Genomic DNA, 20,900 nt, shown 5'->3' with positions numbered 1-20,900 from the left:
GCGTCACTCCCGGATAATCGAAAATGGGCAAAGAGGCGGGAGCTGGTTGTTGAAACCACCTAGCTCGACGGTGGTGACAGCAGCGGCAATCCACCTGTCACTCAAGTGGCCACGCCCTTAATTATGCAGAACTTTAAGGCTTAGTATAATTTAAACGGATGAGTTATAAAACAATTCACCCCCCTCACAGTTGTCATGAAGGGAAAAATTAGCTATATAAACCAAAACCACTTTTTGTACCAGGCTGTAAACATATTTTTTTCTGCTGTAAAGTTGGGCGTTTTAACATGGGGAGTCTATGGGACTGACTCCCTTTTGGAGCCAGCCTCTAGCGGCCAGTCGATGAATTACAGTTTTAGTCACTTCCGTGTTGGTTTCACGTGAGAGACCGGAAGGTTGCCACTTGGTTCAGAAAAGAGGCCTGCGCCGGACTGTTTTTTTAGTCCCGCTCCCGCAAGGTTCTATTCCGCACCCACCCGCTCCCACTATATATTCACTCTTTGTTCACCCGCTGAACAGATGAAAAACCGTGAAAAATAATTTCCCGACTGAGAAAATTCACGAACGCAAGTCGCAGATAAACTATACATTGTCGCAGTCGAGTTTATTGTCTTTGTTTTATAATTCAAAACGTTTATATCTTCTGTTTACTCAGTTACAGCATAGCAATGCCTTTGTCCATATTAGGGATTTCCTGAGTCCTTTTCCTTCTGTGATACTCATGTGGAGTTTCTGCGCAAGGGCGCCCTCTGGCGTCCAGTATGAATGAAACACATTAAATGTGTTTATAGCACTCAATAATGGCCAATCCATCCTATTTTGGGTAATTTTATTTAAATTTTTTTTTTTTTTTAAGTATCGGTTCAGGCACCGTTTAAGCACCGGAACCGTTTTAAAAGTATTGATTTGGCACCGGTATCAGAAAAAACCCAAACGATAACCAACCCTAGTTCAGAACCCATTTTACTTCTGTAATGTGACACTTTTCTAAACGAAACAGGATATTTTAAAACAAACACAAAACACAAACATTTCATTTGATAAAGATTATCAAATAAACACAGAAACTCAAAGGTATTCACTACAAAACAGCAAAAGAAAAAATATTTATAAAAAAAATATTTTAATATTGTACAGTAATAACAACAATAATAATAGTTTTTTTTTTTAAGGAATATTACACAATTTTTCATCCATGTTTTCATTTTAAACAGTGTGGCACTCAAGGCTCCTCATTACAAATCGCCAAAAAAAATACTTGGAAAAATTACTATTATATAGAATAATGTACTTCTCAAAGTAATAATAATAATAATAAATAATACAATTCATTAAAAATTTTTTTAAGGAATATCGCACTATTTATCATCCATGTTTTAATTTAAAACCTCTGTTCTGCAGCACTTTGTTTGCCAAAAAATAAAAAGATTTGTTACATTTTAATTTGATTAAATTTTAAAAGATTAATAAATAATAAAAATAATTGTTAAATTGGCATTTACATTTTTTTTTTCACAATCCAATCAATTCCCACTAGACAAAATCAAGTCCTGTCCAACATCTTTATTAATAAAAATAAAAATCAGCACAATGCTTACCCTCCAGCACCTCCATTTGGTTTGGATGACTGATGCAGCTTTGTGCCATTTCCTAATCTCTCTTCTGACCAGCCAGGATCTCACACCTGTGATAAAGAGAGTTCAAAACACTATATAATACTGTACAAATACTGGATTACAGCAGTTTGTCCTAGAATATTCGTTCTCTCTCACATTAGATAAACGCATCTGTTAAATTATTAAAAGTAAAGAAACACTATGCCATTTATGAACTACTATAGCTCCACAAGTTCATATGTATTGAATCATAAAAACAGAATAGAGAAGAATTAAAACAGACTGAATTTGGGGGAAAATAAAAATGAATTTGGGGGAAAATACAGCACATTTCATAGGGCCCTATTTACTGTTAAAATTTTAATTAGTTATTCAATTGTTAAACTTAAAATTAAATTGTAAACTCGTCTTACACCATTGTGACAAGCACTAAATCCCACAAGCTAAGTGGTCTATGTGTGTGCAACAGTGTTACAAATCAAAACAGAACCATCACCAGATAAAACATGGTGGTAAACACTTAATATTTAATAGGCCACTTTATCATCATCATTATACTGTAATCCTTCAATTAACCATCGCTCTTTGATTTGCAGGACTAAATTAGTGTAGTCTGATTACAGGACACACTCATATTTCCTGAGATCTTACTGTGACTCAGTTGGAGGCAAAAGGATGTTTGGCTTTTGGCTCTACTGATCTCAGTGAAGCAGGTATTAGGCTTGGGTGAGCTGCATCTGTTCTGTTCTGAGTTTAAGGGATAATCAGGAGGAAGTTGATCAGGTGACAGCGTCTAGACGCACAGCAGATGTCTGCTCCTTCAGCCAAGCAGAGGTCAGAGAGTAATGCACAGTCGCTGTGTCTATTCCTGAAGAATAACGGCTTCTTGCTTGTGCACTTTATCTCTAAGCTGTCTAAAAGTGTCCTACAAACACAACCAGCTGATTCCCAGCTTTAATATTTAGCAATAATTGTGAATGTCTAGAACAAGGTAATGTGTCATTAGGGTTGCATGATTAATCAAAATGAAACTGAAATTGCAATATAGCTTAATGCAATTATTAAATCGCAAAGGCTGTGACTTAATACAATAAATGTATGCACTGCATGTTTCAGAGTGAAACGCGGCACTGTGTTCATTTACACGTGAGCTGTTCATGATCCGCTGGTGTTTCAGCATCTCAGAGTGGCTCGGTTCACAGTAAATGCTGCTCAACATGAACATCTCTGCATCTGCTCTGAGTTTAAATCACTTTAATGTGCATTTAGGAATGCGACGTGTCAACTATCTTCACAAAGTTGTTTGTTTTTCAACAAAAGAGAAGCTTTAAGGTCTCCATGCATTTTTCTGTCAAAATAAAAGTTCAATGGTTAAATGTAATGGTTAAAATTATGAAATTAAGACAGCCACAATATTAGTACTGCAATTTTACTGTTGAAGTGCAAAAATAAATAAATAAATACATAAATAAAATTATTAAATGAGATTACAATTACAATAGTAACATTTCTTATTTTTTTTATTTAGTAGTTGTAGTAGTAGTAGTAATAATAACAACAATAATTTATTATGATAATAATAATGGTTATTTATTTTTTTATATTTTTTTAAATAGCCATACTGATATATGATCAAAACATTTTGGCCAAATTGTGCAGCCCTACAAACAAGCAAATTTTTTTTTTTTTTTAAATCGCAAATCAAATTTTTTGTTAAAAAAAAATAATTTAAATAAACAAAATCACAATTAGATTTTCTCCCCAAATTGTGCAGCCCTATTCGTTATACAACTATACTACCTGTAATCACAAAATAAAGATGTTAAATCCTAACCTGCTTGTAAGCGGGTGGCAGCCTGTCTCTTGAGGTTACGCTGACGGTTCTGGTACCTGCGCCAGCAGCACTGGATACAGAACGCCTTCTGTGAGCGCACCCTGTTCCTGTGCACCTCCAGCATCTCCAACTGCACAACACATGATAAATTAACTACTGACATCACATTAAATCACATATGACAGCTTGTGATTGGATCAGCCGAGACAGGGTAAACAGGGCGAAAGAGTTCAATGAACTTTCAACGGCTGCTGAGTGCATGCTTTACCAGGGAGTGTGTGAGAAAGACTTTGGTCCGGCCACAGTGCACCATGTTGTTGTTGTCATCAGGGCTGAGGGTGGAGTTTGGGGCACGTCTCTTGAGGACCACATTAAGCACATCCTCTACAGCAGATCCCAGAACAGCCTGATTCCTCATCTCAGGGCCTGTGGGTGAAAGCGGAGCTTTAGAAATACATATTTATGATACTTCTATTGTGTTTTATGGCAAGACACTAGAGGTAAAACCATTGCTTTTTCATGCACTGGGCAATTTTGAAAATTTGGGCTATTTTTCTTCCATAACATGTCTTCTTTAAAACTACCAGAAAGAAAACATCAAAATACACAATTGGGTACTTATTTTATAACACTTTATGTATTTGCATCTGTGGATTTCAATTACAATATATATCTTTAAAGGCCGTGAGTTTTTCTCCACTTCAGTAGCACTTGCATACACCAAATTTAACGGTTTTATTCCTATCTATATTCTGAAGGTTTTTATAGAGGGGTTTGTTCATATATCATTCACCTGATTTATATGACAGTTTATTCCTAAAAACAAAGCATTTTTTCTGACTGTTGACAGTATTTTCTGATGTATGGAGTGATAATGTTATGGAGTGATGTTCTGGAAATGTATTAATATTTTATTCAATAATGCCTCATTTGCATATTAAACAAAATTTCAGAAAACTTAATACAAGTCTTCTGAAAGTTTTAATGTACTGTGATTAATCAACTGGGGAAGTATAATTACATTTATTAGATCAAAACTTTACCCTATTCACCTGTGATGTCTTGCCTTAATGCAAATGAAATCAAGCTCTTTAGTGTCATCTTATAAGTGCATCATGTTTAGTTAAAAGTTTCCCTTGACTCTCGGTGGGTCGAGGTATTAGAGCAGACATGTTCAATCCTGTTCCCATGAATCCACCTTCCTGTAGATTTTACTTCCAATCCTGCTCTATCCCTGCTCAAAATACCTAGCTTAGTTGGTTTAGGTGTGTTTGATTAGAGCTAGACTCTGCAGGAACGTAGATCTTCAGGAACCAGACTGAGCTTCCTTGGTTTATCTGAGATTTAAAACAGATTTTTACTGGCGTTAAACCAACTAATGTGCACATCTAAGAAATTCTTATCTGTACCAAATCACACAAGTAGTGACAAGAAACCACATGCAAAAAAAACAACACTTGAACAAAGACCTGTTTATTTCTATACATTAGTCAGATTACGCCAAGATTTAAAGGTGTCATATGATGCGATTTCAAGTTTTCCTCTCTCTTTGGAGTGTTACAAGCTCTTGGTGCATAAAGAAGATCTGTAAAGTTGCAAAGACTAAAGTCTCAAATACAAAGAGATATTCTTTATAAAAGTTAAGAGTCAGCCACGCCTACCTAAAACGGCTCGTTCTAACACGCCCCCACATGTCTACGTCACGATGTGGGAAGATTTGCATAACACCGCCCAAATGTTCACGCAAAGAAAGAAGGCGTAACTTTTATTCTCACTGTAGTATTGTTGCCGCTGCCGCCATGTCCTGAAGACGCTGTGTATTTCGTTGTGAAAGCGAAACTACTTTGTTTGGCCTTCCAAAAGAGGATGATATCCACAGAACAGCAATGCATTTTATGGACGACCGTTTCGTGAACCTAGGAGAGGAGGTCATTCTGACTTTGCTATGACAATCTGGTGCTTCTGAATCAGCGACTGTATGTTTTGTTATTAGTTTAAGTATTTGCTATTGACTGTTCAAATGCGGAGTTTGCACAGTGCAGAGTAATGCTTGTGTGTGTGTGTGTGTGTGTGTGTGAGGGGAACAGGGTCACATCACAGGAGAGTGAACTGCCTGTCAGAAATCATAGCACGTCAGCTGTCGCGCGAGAGAGCACATACCAGCTTCATCACTGTGTCTGTCACACGACTCTGTTGCCCTTTCGGCTTGAGCTGATGGTAAAACTAACGACATTATTAACTGTCTTGATATTTACTTTGAAAGCTGACGCTCGCGATTATGGTAAGGGGCGTTACATTTCCGACGCGTGCTTGTTGTGTTCGGCCAATCACAATGCACTGGTTCAGCTGGCCAATCAGAGCAGACTGCGCTTGTCAAAGGAGGGGGCTTTGTTGAAAACGACGTGTTTGAGAGAGGCGGGGCATAGAGGACCTACAATGTACAGTATTTGAAAAATAATGTGTTTTTTGAACATTAAAGCATGTCAACATATTCTGTTACACCAAATACACCAAATAATTATCTTTAAAATAGCATCATATGACCCCTTTAAATAACATACAGAAGAGGCAAATGGTGGAGAGAAATAAGAAAAGGCAAGCAAATGCATCACTGCATGCAAAATATCTACTAAATAAGCATGCAGTAATTCACCTGAGGAATTCAGATTCACATTATTTAAGCACTGAGTTCATAAAAGAAGACAGGAAGAAATGAGAGGAGGATACTGAAAGAAAAAGACAAGAAACAGAAATTATAGAGGAAAAAAAAAAAAAAAACAAATAGTACTTTGTGTTCACTTAATGATCTACATACTGTTCGATTGGTTCATTTGCGCAGTTAGTCTGGTGTTTGTGATCAGCCCGTATCTTTGGAGGAAATTGCCATATGGGATCCTGTACAAATAATACAAAAAATAATTTAGTTTTGATTCTGAAAGGAATTCTGTAATAACGTCTCTAAAAGTGAGGTGATATGAAAATTCTGGCCAGTAGTCTTCCCTCTTAAACACTTATTTTGAATTAGAGATGCACCGATCGACCGGCCAGGGACCCGGAATCGGCCGGTCAGTCTCACGTCTTTCCGATTTCGAGCCGGTCCGTTTTGTTGCCAGTGGCGCAGGCAATGAGGTCACAGTCACACTCACATCCGTGTAAAAAATAAATAAATAATTAACTAGAAAGCACTGAAACTTGGCCACCAAAAATGTTCACGCGAGAATGATTCTGATTTTATTGCACTGATAATGACTGATAATGTACTGATGTCACGGCAGATGAGGCTCGCGCAGCCTGAGTGAGAGCGAGGCTTGTGCAGAAATCAAAACAAATGAGATATTTATAATATATGATGTAGGTAAGCAACATTACACGACCAAGATGTTTTCACGAATATCAGCACGATTGCAATATGACATTTATTATAGTAGTTCAATAAACAAGAAGCTAATATCAGTGACTTACATTTTAGACACAGAACGAATCGAGTGTGTCAACGATTCAGTAACCTATAAATACCCATAAGACTAATTCTGACAATTTCTGAATTGAATCAACTGTTTGAACGAATTGGTTGAATGAATGACTCACTCATTAAAACATTTGCCGCCAACTACTGCTGGTTTGGTTTCATATTTAAAAGTATCATTGCATTTCCCCAACATTTCTTATTTGTATGTTCAAAAAATTATTTAAAACATTCATCTTATGATATTATTTACACATTTGCAATTTTGTGGTGTAAATTAATTTATGGCACCTCTTCTAAAATAAATTTTTTATTGCAATACCATATTCATTTCTTTTTAAATTTTACAGTACAATTGTAATTTACAACAGTAATGTATTTGTGTCTTCATTTTCTATAATTAGAGTTAAAGCTAATAATAATAGTAATGATGATAATAATAACAACAACAGGTTAGGAAAAAGTTGCCCATTTTTAAACATAGTGAAAAATGACATCTGTTTTGTTATATAAAGCAACTCATTTTCAGTTAATTGTATTTCTACCTCTTTCCAGTCACAGAGCACTTTATTTTGAGAGTGAGAGAACATCCTATATTTCATAGAAAACCGAAATCAGCAAAAATCGGTATCGGCAGGCCACACTTACAAAACAATTGGAATAGGCCAAAAAAATTGCAATCAGTGCATCTCTATTTTGAATTCAATTATTTGTAGTAAAATTAAGTGTATTAATTGTTAAATGTAGAGATTGAGATGTGTTTGTAGTGTTACCTGATGGGAAATCCTGCTGCACTGATGTTTATGGTCTCCACTATCCCACAGGCCTCAAGCTGAGCGATAACCTGAACACAAACCAAACCGAGACTAACTAACCAGTATAACTATAAACTCTCACTAACTCAGTCTGTGAACTAAAAACCTGTAACTCTCAAGGGAATCCCAAGTGAACAGACAGAAATGCATCTGTTTTTTCATACCTCTTCCCTTTTGAAGGTGAGCGGTCTGCAGTCAGGGTTGGGTTTGATGCAGCGTGTGTAGTGTGGCGTGGTGCTGTGTAAAATCTTCATCAGGCTTTCAAGAGAGTTCTGCATATTCACAGAAAGACAAACAAATGATCATAATAAACACAGATGCAGGTCAATCTAAAAATGAGTATCTGTATCAATATCAGAAGTTACCGGGACAACAAAATGATCTCTTATCATCTTATAATGTGAATCATATTGATTAAGAGCTAATGCACAATCATTCATAACACGATGAAATCTATCAGAAAACAAAACGTAACACAATAACATCTTTCATCTTTAAAATCTGTACCCTAAATTTGGAGACGACAGTGACCACTTTACTGTGTCCTCTCAAACCCTCGCTCTCATGGTCACCGTCAGCAAAAAGACTGTGCAGCAATGAATCCTGGGAATTCTGCAGGAGACTGATGAGCTCAGGGGGAACTGGATCCTGCAGAACAAATGGACACTCGCTCAAGATTAGGCATTCACTCAAAAGCAATAAAACGCTTTATAAACTATTAATCCCAAAGGAAGAAATTTCATCTTAGACAAGCTGCATAGTTTATGTATGCAACTATTTATATAGTTTGCACCTTGTTCTTCTCCATCATGCCCTCGATCTGGTAGCTGACTTTGTCTGCGTAATGGGCCACAGTGAAATGGGGCTGTTTGCTGAATTTGTCCCAGCTGATGCTGGCGTTATCTGACAGCTCCTTCTGCAGACGCACACAAAACCGCTTCGCATCTGATGCTCTGTTCAGACGACATTCCTGGAGGACAGACAGCGGACAAAGAATTAGAAAAACAGAAAGACAGCATGAAGAGAGGGAAAGAAAGAAAGAAAGAAACCAGTGCTATTAAAAAAAAGCAATTTCACCATGTATGATGATCATAAAGCTATAAATAATGGCAATCTCTACATTTGTGATGCAATTTCAAACAGAATACAATCCAAAAGAAATGCAAGATGCCTTTACAGACAAAGCCATTGTCTTCATGCAAAAAACCTGCATTACGATTATGTTTATACGGCACATCTTTTTTCTGAGATGAAGGACTGTAAGCAGACCTCATTGAGCAGGGAGAAAATACTGGAAGGACTGCCTTCAATCAGGTCCAGGCAGCCCTGGTTGTCTTGGTACCGTATGAAGGACCACTGCAGCCCCTCTGTCACATACTCCTCCTGCTGGGCCTTCAGGTAATGAGCCACAAAGTGCTGCTGCAGTTTCTCGTTAGCGTAATTAATACACAATTGCTCCAGATTGTTCAGGAGGAAGCATTCAAAACCGTACACATCCAGCAGACCTAGAGAAGACACCCGTCAAGGATTAAACTGTGTTTTCATTCCTTTCAGAAAACAAGATAAAAGATCTCACACATTCAATTCTGACTGGAAAGTAATATATTAAAATAAAAAGTGAATAATAAGAATATGTACCAATGAAGTTGCACCACATGGAACTGTCTGCACACATACTGTTGTTTATGAATGTGACTAACCAGTCAAACAGCCTGTAAATAAAAAAGCAGACTTTAAATGTGTTCATTTGCTCCAGCACTCACTTTCAGTATATTGAATTTTATAAATAATGCAAAATTCTACATGCTGCATTATATAAAAAATTTAGCATGTACAGTAGAGTGTGTTTTTGTGCCTAAGACATGCTGTTTTACTGTAGCTATAAGCGTCTTCATAAAATGCCTAACCTAGTTTATGCGACTCACTGTGCGTAAATGACTTTAGCAAGACAGTCTCTGCGGACACTGCACTCCGACTGAGAGCAAGGTTTGAGGACGCTCTGTTTGCCAGCGCGCAGAGTTCTCACGGTCAGACACGACTGCAGCTCATCTAACGGCACCTGCAGCAGGTCAGCGGTCTTCTGCAGGAAACCTGCACACAGCATAAAGAGAGAGAGAGAGCAGTAATCAACACATGCCACTAATCAGATATCTGACACAAATGAACTATGCCAGCATGTCCTTGGGGGGAATATTTACTAATGGCTTTGGCCTCTGTATATAACAGATACTGATTTTAATACATTTATTCAGCGAAAGTGACAGTAAAGACATTTAATGTTACAAAAGATTTCTATTGGAAATACATGATTTTGATCTATTCATCAAAGATACAAAAAAAAGTATCACAGTTTCCACAAAAATATGGAGCAGCACAACTGTTTTCAACACTGATAATAATAAGACATGTTTCTTGAGCAGCAAATCAGTATATTAGAATGATTTCTGAAGGATCATGTGACACTGAAGACTGGAGTAATGATGCTGAAAATTCAGCTTTGATCACAGGAATAAATTACATTTTTAAACATTTTCCCATTTCACAGTTGTTTTAAATTGCAATTTTTTAAATAGCAATGTGTCACAGGGAAATATTAGTGAGACAGGAGGAATGTGATAGGGACACGTCACAACCCAGACATGAACTTGCATCATCCATAAATGTACTTTGCCTCATCATGTCTGGAATATCCATCTTGCCTAATTCACTGTCATAACTTTGATTTTTATATAAATAATACAGCTGAAACACATCACACCTTTGGAGTGTTCATCAAGATCACATGTCTGAGCCTCTTCTGATGCAGGTCTGAAGTCCACGTTCCCCAGCTGCAGAAGACCTGCAAGGATCTTAGCAAAAAGACAACAATCATGTCATTTTACAAACAGCAGTATAATATTTGTGACCCTGGACCACAAAACCAGTCTTAAGTCGCTGGGGTATATTTGTAGAAATAGCCAAAAAATTTTCTTTTATGCCAAAAATCATTAGGGTATTAAGTAAAGATCATCTTCCATGAAGATATTTTGTAAATTTCCTACTGTAAATATATTAAAACTTAATTTTTGATTAGTAATATGCATTGCTAAGAACTTCATTTGGACAACTTTAAAGGCGATTTTCTCAGTATTTAGATTTTTTTGCACCTTCAGATTCCAGATTTTCAAATAGTTGTATCTCAACCAAATATTGTCCTATCCTAACAAACCATACATCAATGGAAAGCTTATTTATTCAGCTTTTATGTGATGTATAAATCTCAATTTCGAAAAATTGACCCGTATGACTGGTTTTGTGGTCCAGGGTCACATTTATTTCTATAAACAAAGTAGTTAACACTGTACTTTCTTGTCTGCTGTGTAGTCTTATTTTGGTGCATGAATCTATATAACTTGTATCAAAAGCTTAATGATAATTAACCTTCATAAATCAAAAGGTTAATTTACTTTTTACTTTCAAAGTGTGAAGTAATTTAGTGTACCCACCCACTATTTATATAAATACTGTATGGTCTTTATAACATCACTACAGTCATTTAAAAGTGTAATAAGTATCTAAAAACATAACAACCAACATGGATACTATTCATCTCAATCACCATTGAGGTTTTGATATAATTTTACACTTATCACTCACTCTGAAAATCTGTGTCCGTTTACTCTCATCAATGCCAAGGTTGATCATGGCTTCTACAGTCTCTTGCAAACAGTCTTCTGCTCAGACACACAAACAAACGGAATGCAAGACGTCAAATAATAACACAGTGCCTCCTCAAATTCCTCCTTTCATGCTTCAAAAGACACATTCTTGAAGTACAGTACCTGCCTTCTAAGGTTTTCTCAGCATGTGGCAACCAAGCAAAGTCTTGATCCAAAGGCAGCATCCATTCCAGTCTCTGTTTCTCTGTGGCTCCTTTCATCATCTTCAAATCAAACCGATTATAAACAACCAACATACATTCAAATGAAACTATCCAACTGCCTGACACCCTTGAATGATTGTAGATAATGTACATATATACAGCATTAGAACTGATAGTATTACTGGAAATAAACTGGCAGAATAAAAAATACGGAATTCTTAGGTTGTATTTTATTCCTGGTAAATTCTGTGAAGGCAGTCTCTTATTTTACCTGGTAAAATATGTGACAATTTCTCTCATTTGGAGCTTGGAAAGCCACTCTGGTTTTCTCCAAGAGAAACGTCTGCACTGAAGCCCCAACCAGCAGCTGAGAGCTGCATTATAAAATCACAGATGTTTACACCAATCGCAAGATGCTTCAGGTTCATGTTCATGTGTGAAACGGAGAGAAAGCAAAACTGACCCGTTGAGCTGAAGCTGAATGTATTTTCCAAAGCGACTGCTATTGCTATTGCGTAATGTGCAGGCATTGCCTGGGGAAGAAAGGAAAAGGAAAATAAAGGCTTTTAGAAAGACTGTAATGAAGATATCACAGAACTTCAGAAAGGAAATGAGACTAAAACATCATCTGCTCTCTGTCTTTCTCACCAAACGCCTCCATGATGGGGTTGGAGCCCAGTACTCGTCTTTCTATCTTCTCTACGGTGTCCTGGCACTTCTGAGAAGAGGCCGCCACAGTGGCATAATACTTCATCAGACAGCGTGACGTCCATGTCTGAGGAGATATTTAATAAAGGAGATGTGGTCTAAATCATGTTGAGATTTGACTGTATTCAGATCAGTTCTAAACTTGGTATGTATTTGGAATCTTGAGCTTGACAGATCATTTAAAGACAGTAAGTAATGAGAATTTCCTTTATTTTATCATTAAGAGACTTTATTGCACTTTGAAACATATTGCAAAATTCAGAACTCAAAAACGGTCTAAAAAGGTGCTATAAAAAGACTTTCTAAATTTCCAACGTTAAAGGGGTGGTTGATTACGATTTCACTTTTTTAACTTTAGTTAGTGTGTAATGTTGCTGTTAGAGCATAAACAACGTCTGCAAAGTTACAATGCTCAAAGTTCAATTCTAAGGGAGATATTGTCTTTTAAAGAAATCGCTGTTAAAGGACTACGCCGAGCTTCTTCCTGGGTTTGTGACATCACAAACCCTAAAATTTACATAAACCCTGCCCCCGGGAACACGAAACAAAGGGAGCGAGGCCATGCTGGGCTGCTTTAGAGAAGACGAAGAGTTGTTGTAGTAGAGTGTTGTTGACATGCTGTCGAAATGCTGTTATTTTCACCCTGATTGCAGGGCCTCTTTTTTGGTTAAAATTAAAAATGGTTAGAATGGTTATTTTTAACTCGGTTACTGAAAATTATAATTTGTGCTGTGCTGCACATTTTACGGAGGACAATCTCAATCTCAATCTACGTGAGTTCAATGCCAATACACTAGATTTTGTTAATAAGCAAACACTTCTTACTTTTACAAATGAAACAATTACTTTACAAAAATGCTACAACGCAGTCATGTATTGTGCTGTACTAAAGCTTTAATCAGGATAAAACTTTTTATCAAAAGCAAACAAACAGTAGTGGCAACTACAGTCATTTAAAAGTGTAATAGCTATCTAAAGACATAACAACCAACATGGATACTATTCATCTCAATCACCATTGAGGTTTTGATATAATTTTACACTTATCACTCACTCTGAAAATCTGTGTCCGTTTACTCTCATCAATGCCAAGGTTGATCATGGCTTCTACAGTCTCTTGCAAACAGTCTTCTGCTCAGACACACAAACAAACGGAATGCAAGACGTCAAATAATAACACAGTGCCTCCTCAAATTCCTCCTTTCATGCTTCAAAAGACACATTCTTGAAGTACAGTACCTGCCTTCTAAGGTTTTCTCAGCATGTGGCAACCAAGCAAAGTCTTGATCCAAAGGCAGCATCCATTCCAGTCTCTGTTTCTCTGTGGCTCCTTTCATCATCTTCAAATCAAACCGATTATAAACAACCAACATACATTCAAATGAAACTATCCAACTGCCTGACACCCTTGAATGATTGTAGATAATGTACATATATACAGCATTAGAACTGATAGTATTACTGGAAATAAACTGGCAGAATAAAAAATACGGAATTCTTAGGTTGTATTTTATTCCTGGTAAATTCTGTGAAGGCAGTCTCTTATTTTACCTGGTAAAATATGTGACAATTTCTCTCATTTGGAGCTTGGAAAGCCACTCTGGTTTTCTCCAAGAGAAACGTCTGCACTGAAGCCCCAACCAGCAGCTGAGAGCTGCATTATAAAATCACAGATGTTTACACCAATCGCAAGATGCTTCAGGTTCATGTTCATGTGTGAAACGGAGAGAAAGCAAAACTGACCCGTTGAGCTGAAGCTGAATGTATTTTCCAAAGCGACTGCTATTGCTATTGCGTAATGTGCAGGCATTGCCTGGGGAAGAAAGGAAAAGGAAAATAAAGGCTTTTAGAAAGACTGTAATGAAGATATCACAGAACTTCAGAAAGGAAATGAGACTAAAACATCATCTGCTCTCTGTCTTTCTCACCAAACGCCTCCATGATGGGGTTGGAGCCCAGTACTCGTCTTTCTATCTTCTCTACGGTGTCCTGGCACTTCTGAGAAGAGGCCGCCACAGTGGCATAATACTTCATCAGACAGCGTGACGTCCATGTCTGAGGAGATATTTAATAAAGGAGATGTGGTCTAAATCATGTTGAGATTTGACTGTATTCAGATCAGTTCTAAACTTGGTATGTATTTGGAATCTTGAGCTTGACAGATCATTTAAAGACAGTAAGTAATGAGAATTTCCTTTATTTTATCATTAAGAGACTTTATTGCACTTTGAAACATATTGCAAAATTCAGAACTCAAAAACGGTCTAAAAAGGTGCTATAAAAAGACTTTCTAAATTTCCAACGTTAAAGGGGTGGTTGATTACGATTTCACTTTTTTAACTTTAGTTAGTGTGTAATGTTGCTGTTAGAGCATAAACAACGTCTGCAAAGTTACAATGCTCAAAGTTCAATTCTAAGGGAGATATTGTCTTTTAAAGAAATCGCTGTTAAAGGACTACGCCGAGCTTCTTCCTGGGTTTGTGACATCACAAACCCTAAAATTTACATAAACCCTGCCCCCGGGAACACGAAACAAAGGGAGCGAGGCCATGCTGGGCTGCTTTAGAGAAGACGAAGAGTTGTTGTAGTAGAGTGTTGTTGACATGCTGTCGAAATGCTGTTATTTTCACCCTGATTGCAGGGCCTCTTTTTTGGTTAAAATTAAAAATGGTTAGAATGGTTATTTTTAACTCGGTTACTGAAAATTATAATTTGTGCTGTGCTGCACATTTTACGGAGGACAATCTCAATCTCAATCTACGTGAGTTCAATGCCAATACACTAGATTTTGTTAATAAGCAAACACTTCTTACTTTTACAAATGAAACAATTACTTTACAAAAATGCTACAACGCAGTCATGTATTGTGCTGTACTAAAGCTTTAATCAGGATAAAACTTTTTATCAAAAGCAAACAAACAGTAGTGGCAACTGGTTTATGGGGTGCAGTAGTGGCACTGCACCCCATAAACATAATAAAGCCTTCAAAAAAAGCTGATCAACCACCCCTTTAAAAAACAAGCCGTGGGTTCATTTTGAACAGGTGTGTTTTGGTAACTGTAATCTGAACAGTTTGAACGGCACATTTCAGCCGGGATCGTTTTATGAATCTGTAACAATGTGATGACGCTTTACAAAGAGACTGGCATTGAAGAATAGAGCAACTCAGAGTAAAGCGCTAGGACTGCTTTTGGACCACTTTAATATCATGAAGCAGCTGTAAAACATAAGTATGAATTAGGAACCTACACCAAACAAACATCACTTACCTTCCCAGCTCCACTCTCTCCAGAGACGACCAGCGATAAGCCTCTTCTGCTACAATGAAGATGTGTGGCTTAAACTCCTGTGTACAAAGAGATGCTTTAACATTGTTTTCTGTATAACAGTGCTTTCTGTAAATCAGGTTGAGATGGCTAATGCTTGCATATAATATAACCTGCCTTTACCTGTCTCAGAAAACGTCCTTAAAAGGTTAGTCAATATTATCTAGAGCGGCCTCAGTTTATTTTTTTCTAACTTCCTGATTTGCAATTTTTTCATTAACATTCTCTGATGTCAAAATAAACATGCAGAGCAAAGCATTGTCTAAGTTACTGGCCCACGGCACAATGTGAAAAGTTCAAACCTCATAATTTAACAACAGCTTGCATTTTACTTAATTTAATTATGGTGCAAATTAATGATAAGTTGACAACAAGATGCAACAAAAAACATAGATTGTTTGGTGCTGCATTAAATATAAAGACTGACTCATTAACTGTACATTTAATATCAGTGAACCTGCAGCTTACTGAACAAAGCAGGTGAGCAAACATTGTTTTGACACTGTCCTCTACTATGACAAAAGGCAAACGGACAGCTAAACATCGTCCTGTCATCTGTTATGCATTAACAGCGTTTGAAAGGGAGAAACAGATCTCTCATTTCAGAAGAAAACATATAAAACCCATACGACTAGGGGTGGATGGTATGACCAAAACCTTCACGGTACAAGTAATTTTATATCATAGTAATGGTAGATAATCACAATATAGTTATTTTTGCATCATTCAACAAAAATTTAACCAAGAAATATTTTATGTATTACTTACATAGTCATCAGTAAGGCCTGTTTTGATTCATTTGATGATAATCCAGTAAACTAAATACTTAAGGCTGGTTTAGTCACTTTTTGGTGACTAAATTTTATAACCAAACCAAACCAGTTGACATATTTCTACCAATGCACGGAATGAAGTATCAAACCACTAATATGACCATAAAAACTAATTCAAAAAGTATTTGTAACGTCCATATTTTTACGTTAGAGATGTACTGACAGACTTGAGTGTGTTTACCTGAGGTTGAGGGGTCGGAGTGATATTCCCTCATCACATCCAGAGAGTACAGGTGAGGGATGGGCTGGAAGGGGTTGAGGGCGACCAGCGTGCAGCCAGCATGTGTGTAGAAAACCTTTGCGCTGTACCTGGCCTGCAGACATTTCAGCACTGCCAAACACAAAACTGCACAGCTGTAATTGACTGACACATTAACTTACAATAAGACATACAGGACTGGTATGGAAGCTTGTTTCTGCCACAGGATAAAAATATAAAAGAGGTAATTGTGACTTATCTCGCAATTCTGAGAGATATTAACTCATGATTCTGAAGGGAAAAAAGTCTGAATTGCAAGATGTTAACTCGCAATTGTGATAAGAAAGTCAGGATTGTGAAACAAAAAGTTGCATTTTTGATGTGATATGAAGGTCAATATTATGAATCAGAATTCAAGCTCCAGTCTAGAATTTCACATGCTAAAATCAGGCATCAAATTATTGTAATGTGGAAGAATATCATATTATCTGAATTGGGGAAGAAAAAAAATCTTGACATTATTTACTTTCAATAAACATCATAAGGCCAATGCTGATAAATGATCAATATAATTACTGACATAAATCACACAAGCCTGTCCCCAAGTGCTTTTGCACACTGCACCTGTAGAAGGCGTAACCGGGTTGACTTTAGTGAGGTCATCGTATGTGTGAAGTTCTGCTTCATTGATGAGGAAGTCTCTGATGTCCTCTTCCAGTGAATCAATGAAAGATTTCCTGAGGTCCTGGGCTCTGTCTTTCAGTCCATTTACCTGCATGATGCAATTAATAAAGACCATGCTATCATAAAGAATAGGTCCCTTTCAGTGGCAGCAGAACTATGACTAAACTTTTGGGTGAAACTTGTTTACTTTTTTTCATACTTTTATTACTTGTGGAAAAACTTGAAACAATTTTAAATAAGTATAAAGAATGGCATTGGTTTTGTACATTTAATTTTTGTTTAACGTTATTAATAAAAATGTTGTTCAATTAGCATGTTTTTGTGTTTTGCTTTGGTACCGAAATTGGTACCGAGAACCGTGGATTTTCACTGGTATTGGTACCGAATACTGAAATTTTGGTACCGTGACAACACTAGTCCCACTTACTGTACAGATGCAGCAATCAAATTCAGAAATGTACAGTACAAGCCCTGATGCCGTTCTGCACAATCACATTTTGTCATTCCATTAACAAACAGGTTCAGTGATCATCAGAAATGCCAAGTTTTCATTTTCTTGGAAGAGTCCTCTATCCATAATATTGCTTTCTCCAGTTAAAAAAAAAGTCATCTTGTCTGAATCAGGTGAGAGATATACACACTTGCACAGATCTGAGAGGACAACAGAAGATGGACTTTTACACTGAAGAAAGCGTTATTATGGGTTATGGACTCATATTTTAGCCGAAAGCAACGGTTTGAAGTTAAAAACGTCTTAATAATGGTGATTTGTTTCTTACAAACACGCAGCTTTTTAACTGATGGACTGGAGTTGTGTGGATTATTGTGATGTTTTTATCAGCTGTTTGGACTCTCATTCTGACGGCACCCATTCACTGCAGAGGATCCATTGGTGAGCAAGTGGTGTATTGCTAAATTTTTCCAAATCTGTTCCCATGATAAAACAAACTCATCTACATCTTGGATGGCCTGAGGGTGAGTAAATGGTTAGCAAATTTTAATTTTTGGGTGAACTTTTCATTTAAAAAAAAATATTTTCAGAGCCATGGTGGTATGCAACTATGTGTTACATAATGCACAATATCATCATTAAGCTTATGTCAGATGTGTTTATCAAAAGAAAGAGCCTTTTACAGTTGTCAAGCCAGTACATTTGCTTGTCATATTTCCGGCACCTTTGGTTGACACCTTGAGTTTTGACTAATTGCTTGTACTATTCCTCATTTGAAAGACAAAGCAAAAGTTCCTAAATGAGCAGCAACAGAGTAAGAACATTTCCCCAAAATAATATGCCTGCACTTCATTTTATGAATATCAGGTGAGACATGTTAAAACTGAGACATGTAATTGCACATCCTTCCTCTGATGCTGCTGTGAATCCATATGCTCTGATGGCAGCATGTGTTGACAGCATGTGTCAGGACATGCTGAAAACAAGCTAATCATGCACACTGTCTGCTGGACAGGCCCGCTCCTAATCCAATAACAAACATAGGTAAACCACAACAAGACTAAATTAAGAGGAATCTGAACTGACTGGTGAACATCTTAAAAACAAATAATGGTAAGATAGACCTTGGCTAGTGCAGGGATCACATCAATTACAGACTAATTTGTAACATTTGTAATTTGTTCATTTGACCCTCTAACTCTATCACTCTCTAGTATTCTAATTCCAAGAAAGAAAGAAAGAAAGAAAAAACACTTGAAGATCATTTGGTTGTCTGAATCGAGATCGCAATCTTTTAACGATTAATCGTGCAGCTCTATACTTGTCTTCTTTAAAAAGAGAGAGAGCGAGAGAGAGAGAGAGACTCTGACACTAGCATTCTCTATTCATTTTTAAAAAGCGTCTGCTAAATGACTAAATGTAAATGTAACAAGACAATTACAGATTCCCATAGAACTGATCCTATTCCATCTGTCAGGAACTTTCTGTCTGACACCAACACTTGAGTCAATGCATGAATCATAATGGCCCAGAAAAAAATTAAATGAAGACTTTATCTATGCTTTATCTATCATGGCACAACAAACCAACTGCATTATTCACACTTATTGGTAAACAAAACTTAATAACTGAGGGTAAATGCTGCAAAAAAATTAACATATCAAATATATGAACACAGACAGTATAATTTGTCTTCATTTACACTAAAATAGGTTGCAAGTTCCCCTTGGAATTACGTCATATAACCTTGTTATGCTAAAAAAAGGCTAGCCTGAAATAAATGTGCTCAGGTGGTTATTTGCGCATGCTCAGATTAGGTTGACCTGCGGAATAATCTGAGTATATTCTTCAGATTAACTGCGCCGCTTCTTAATCCGCCAATGACAACACGAGACACGTCAATGAACATTACGTCATATAACCTTGTTATGCTAAAAAAAAAAGGCTAGCCTGAAATAAGTGTTCAGGTGGTTATTTTGCGCATGCTCAGATTAGGTTGACCTGTTGAATAATCTGAGTATATTCTTCAGATTAACTGCGCCGCTTCTTAATCCGCCAATGACAACACGAGACACGTCAATGAATATGCAAATGAGGGAGAACAAGCCAGTTCAAATGAGTGATTAGAAATAATAACTGTAAATCACTTTATTAACGGTTATTGTTCTGTTCAATAGAAAACTAACGTTAGTCCCTAGTCACCTGTCCTATACAAGTAAGGGTGGCATTTACCAAGCATGTTACTTCCCTAAAAATAAAATATTTAGGATGGTTATAAAATGGGAGCAATTTAAAATTCAGAATGTACGTTAATTCTGAAAGTGAAGTGTATTTTATTTCTTAAAACAAAAACCTAGTAAATACCACCATGATACAGAGTATGTTTGTTATGGGTTCTTTAACTTTAGTAAGTCTTGTTTTTTTGTAGGTAACACATTTTAAATTTCAAAATGAGATAAAAAGTGTCAAATGAGCAGTAAATAAACAAGTTTTCTTACCTTTTCCTTCTGTCGGTTTGGTCTTCCAGCCTTTTCCAAACTCCTTGATGTCCCGTCAGAACTGTTAACGGTCGAAACGTCTTTATTTTTGAATAAAAGCTTCTGTTTGACATTCGCCATAGCTGTAAACCTTAAGAAGACACGTTTCGCATTATTTACTGTGTTATATCGCTGCCATTAAGCTGATATTTTGTGAGTTATTTTTTGTTTTTTTCAGCCTCACTGAAGGACAAAACGCTCCCGCGCCGGTGGCTACTGTACTGACACGCGCGGTGACGTCACGTATTTTAGACGCAAGGAATAGGCCCCGCCCATACATTGACGTTTGTCTGAAAGCCACGCCCAACGCAGAAGAGAAGCATCCCAAACCCAATGTGTGGCTGCACTTTGTTATAAAGTGAGGATTATTACGGAAGAATGAACGATCTGTAAGATGAATGTTTATTTCTACTATTTAATAAAGAGTTACACGTACAGTAAGGATATATTGGAGTCCATGTTTAGTGTCCTAAACCGGTTTATTCTGACAGGCCACTGCTGTTATGTTGGTCTCTGCAGTTTAGTCTAACCTAACCTGATTTATCTAATGTCCACACATCACACGGGAC

The 20,900-nt window shown here is 36.9% G+C and overlaps 1 protein-coding gene across 1 annotated transcript in view; it reads right to left on the bottom strand.

Annotated features, from left to right (window-relative positions):
* LOC107734362 (unconventional myosin-XIX-like) overlaps nucleotides 1–20,477 on the bottom strand; it is a 24,643-nt gene extending 4,166 nt beyond the window's left edge. Inside the window, 22 exon segments of the mRNA XM_016546297.1 lie at nucleotides 1,599–1,684; nucleotides 3,451–3,580; nucleotides 3,719–3,876; nucleotides 6,266–6,345; nucleotides 7,690–7,760; nucleotides 7,896–8,003; nucleotides 8,239–8,379; nucleotides 8,525–8,701; nucleotides 9,001–9,236; nucleotides 9,370–9,443; nucleotides 9,657–9,822; nucleotides 10,490–10,580; nucleotides 13,356–13,432; nucleotides 13,545–13,641; nucleotides 13,853–13,955; nucleotides 14,045–14,114; nucleotides 14,230–14,356; nucleotides 15,571–15,602; nucleotides 15,605–15,644; nucleotides 16,628–16,791; nucleotides 17,284–17,431; nucleotides 20,293–20,477. Of these exon segments, the coding sequence (XP_016401783.1) occupies nucleotides 1,599–1,684; nucleotides 3,451–3,580; nucleotides 3,719–3,876; nucleotides 6,266–6,345; nucleotides 7,690–7,760; nucleotides 7,896–8,003; nucleotides 8,239–8,379; nucleotides 8,525–8,701; nucleotides 9,001–9,236; nucleotides 9,370–9,443; nucleotides 9,657–9,822; nucleotides 10,490–10,580; nucleotides 13,356–13,432; nucleotides 13,545–13,641; nucleotides 13,853–13,955; nucleotides 14,045–14,114; nucleotides 14,230–14,356; nucleotides 15,571–15,602; nucleotides 15,605–15,644; nucleotides 16,628–16,791; nucleotides 17,284–17,431; nucleotides 20,293–20,412 (2,496 nt within the window). The 5' untranslated portion in view covers nucleotides 20,413–20,477.
* Between the last annotated feature and the right edge of the window lie 423 nt (nucleotides 20,478–20,900).

Source organism: Sinocyclocheilus rhinocerous, unplaced genomic scaffold (assembly GCF_001515625.1).
Source record: "Sinocyclocheilus rhinocerous isolate Xijiao unplaced genomic scaffold, SAMN03320098_v1.1 scaffold370, whole genome shotgun sequence".
Classification (NCBI taxonomy): Eukaryota; Metazoa; Chordata; class Actinopteri; order Cypriniformes; family Cyprinidae; genus Sinocyclocheilus; species Sinocyclocheilus rhinocerous.
Note: the sequence above shows the minus strand (reverse complement) of the source record. Positions and strands in the feature narration are given on the sequence as shown.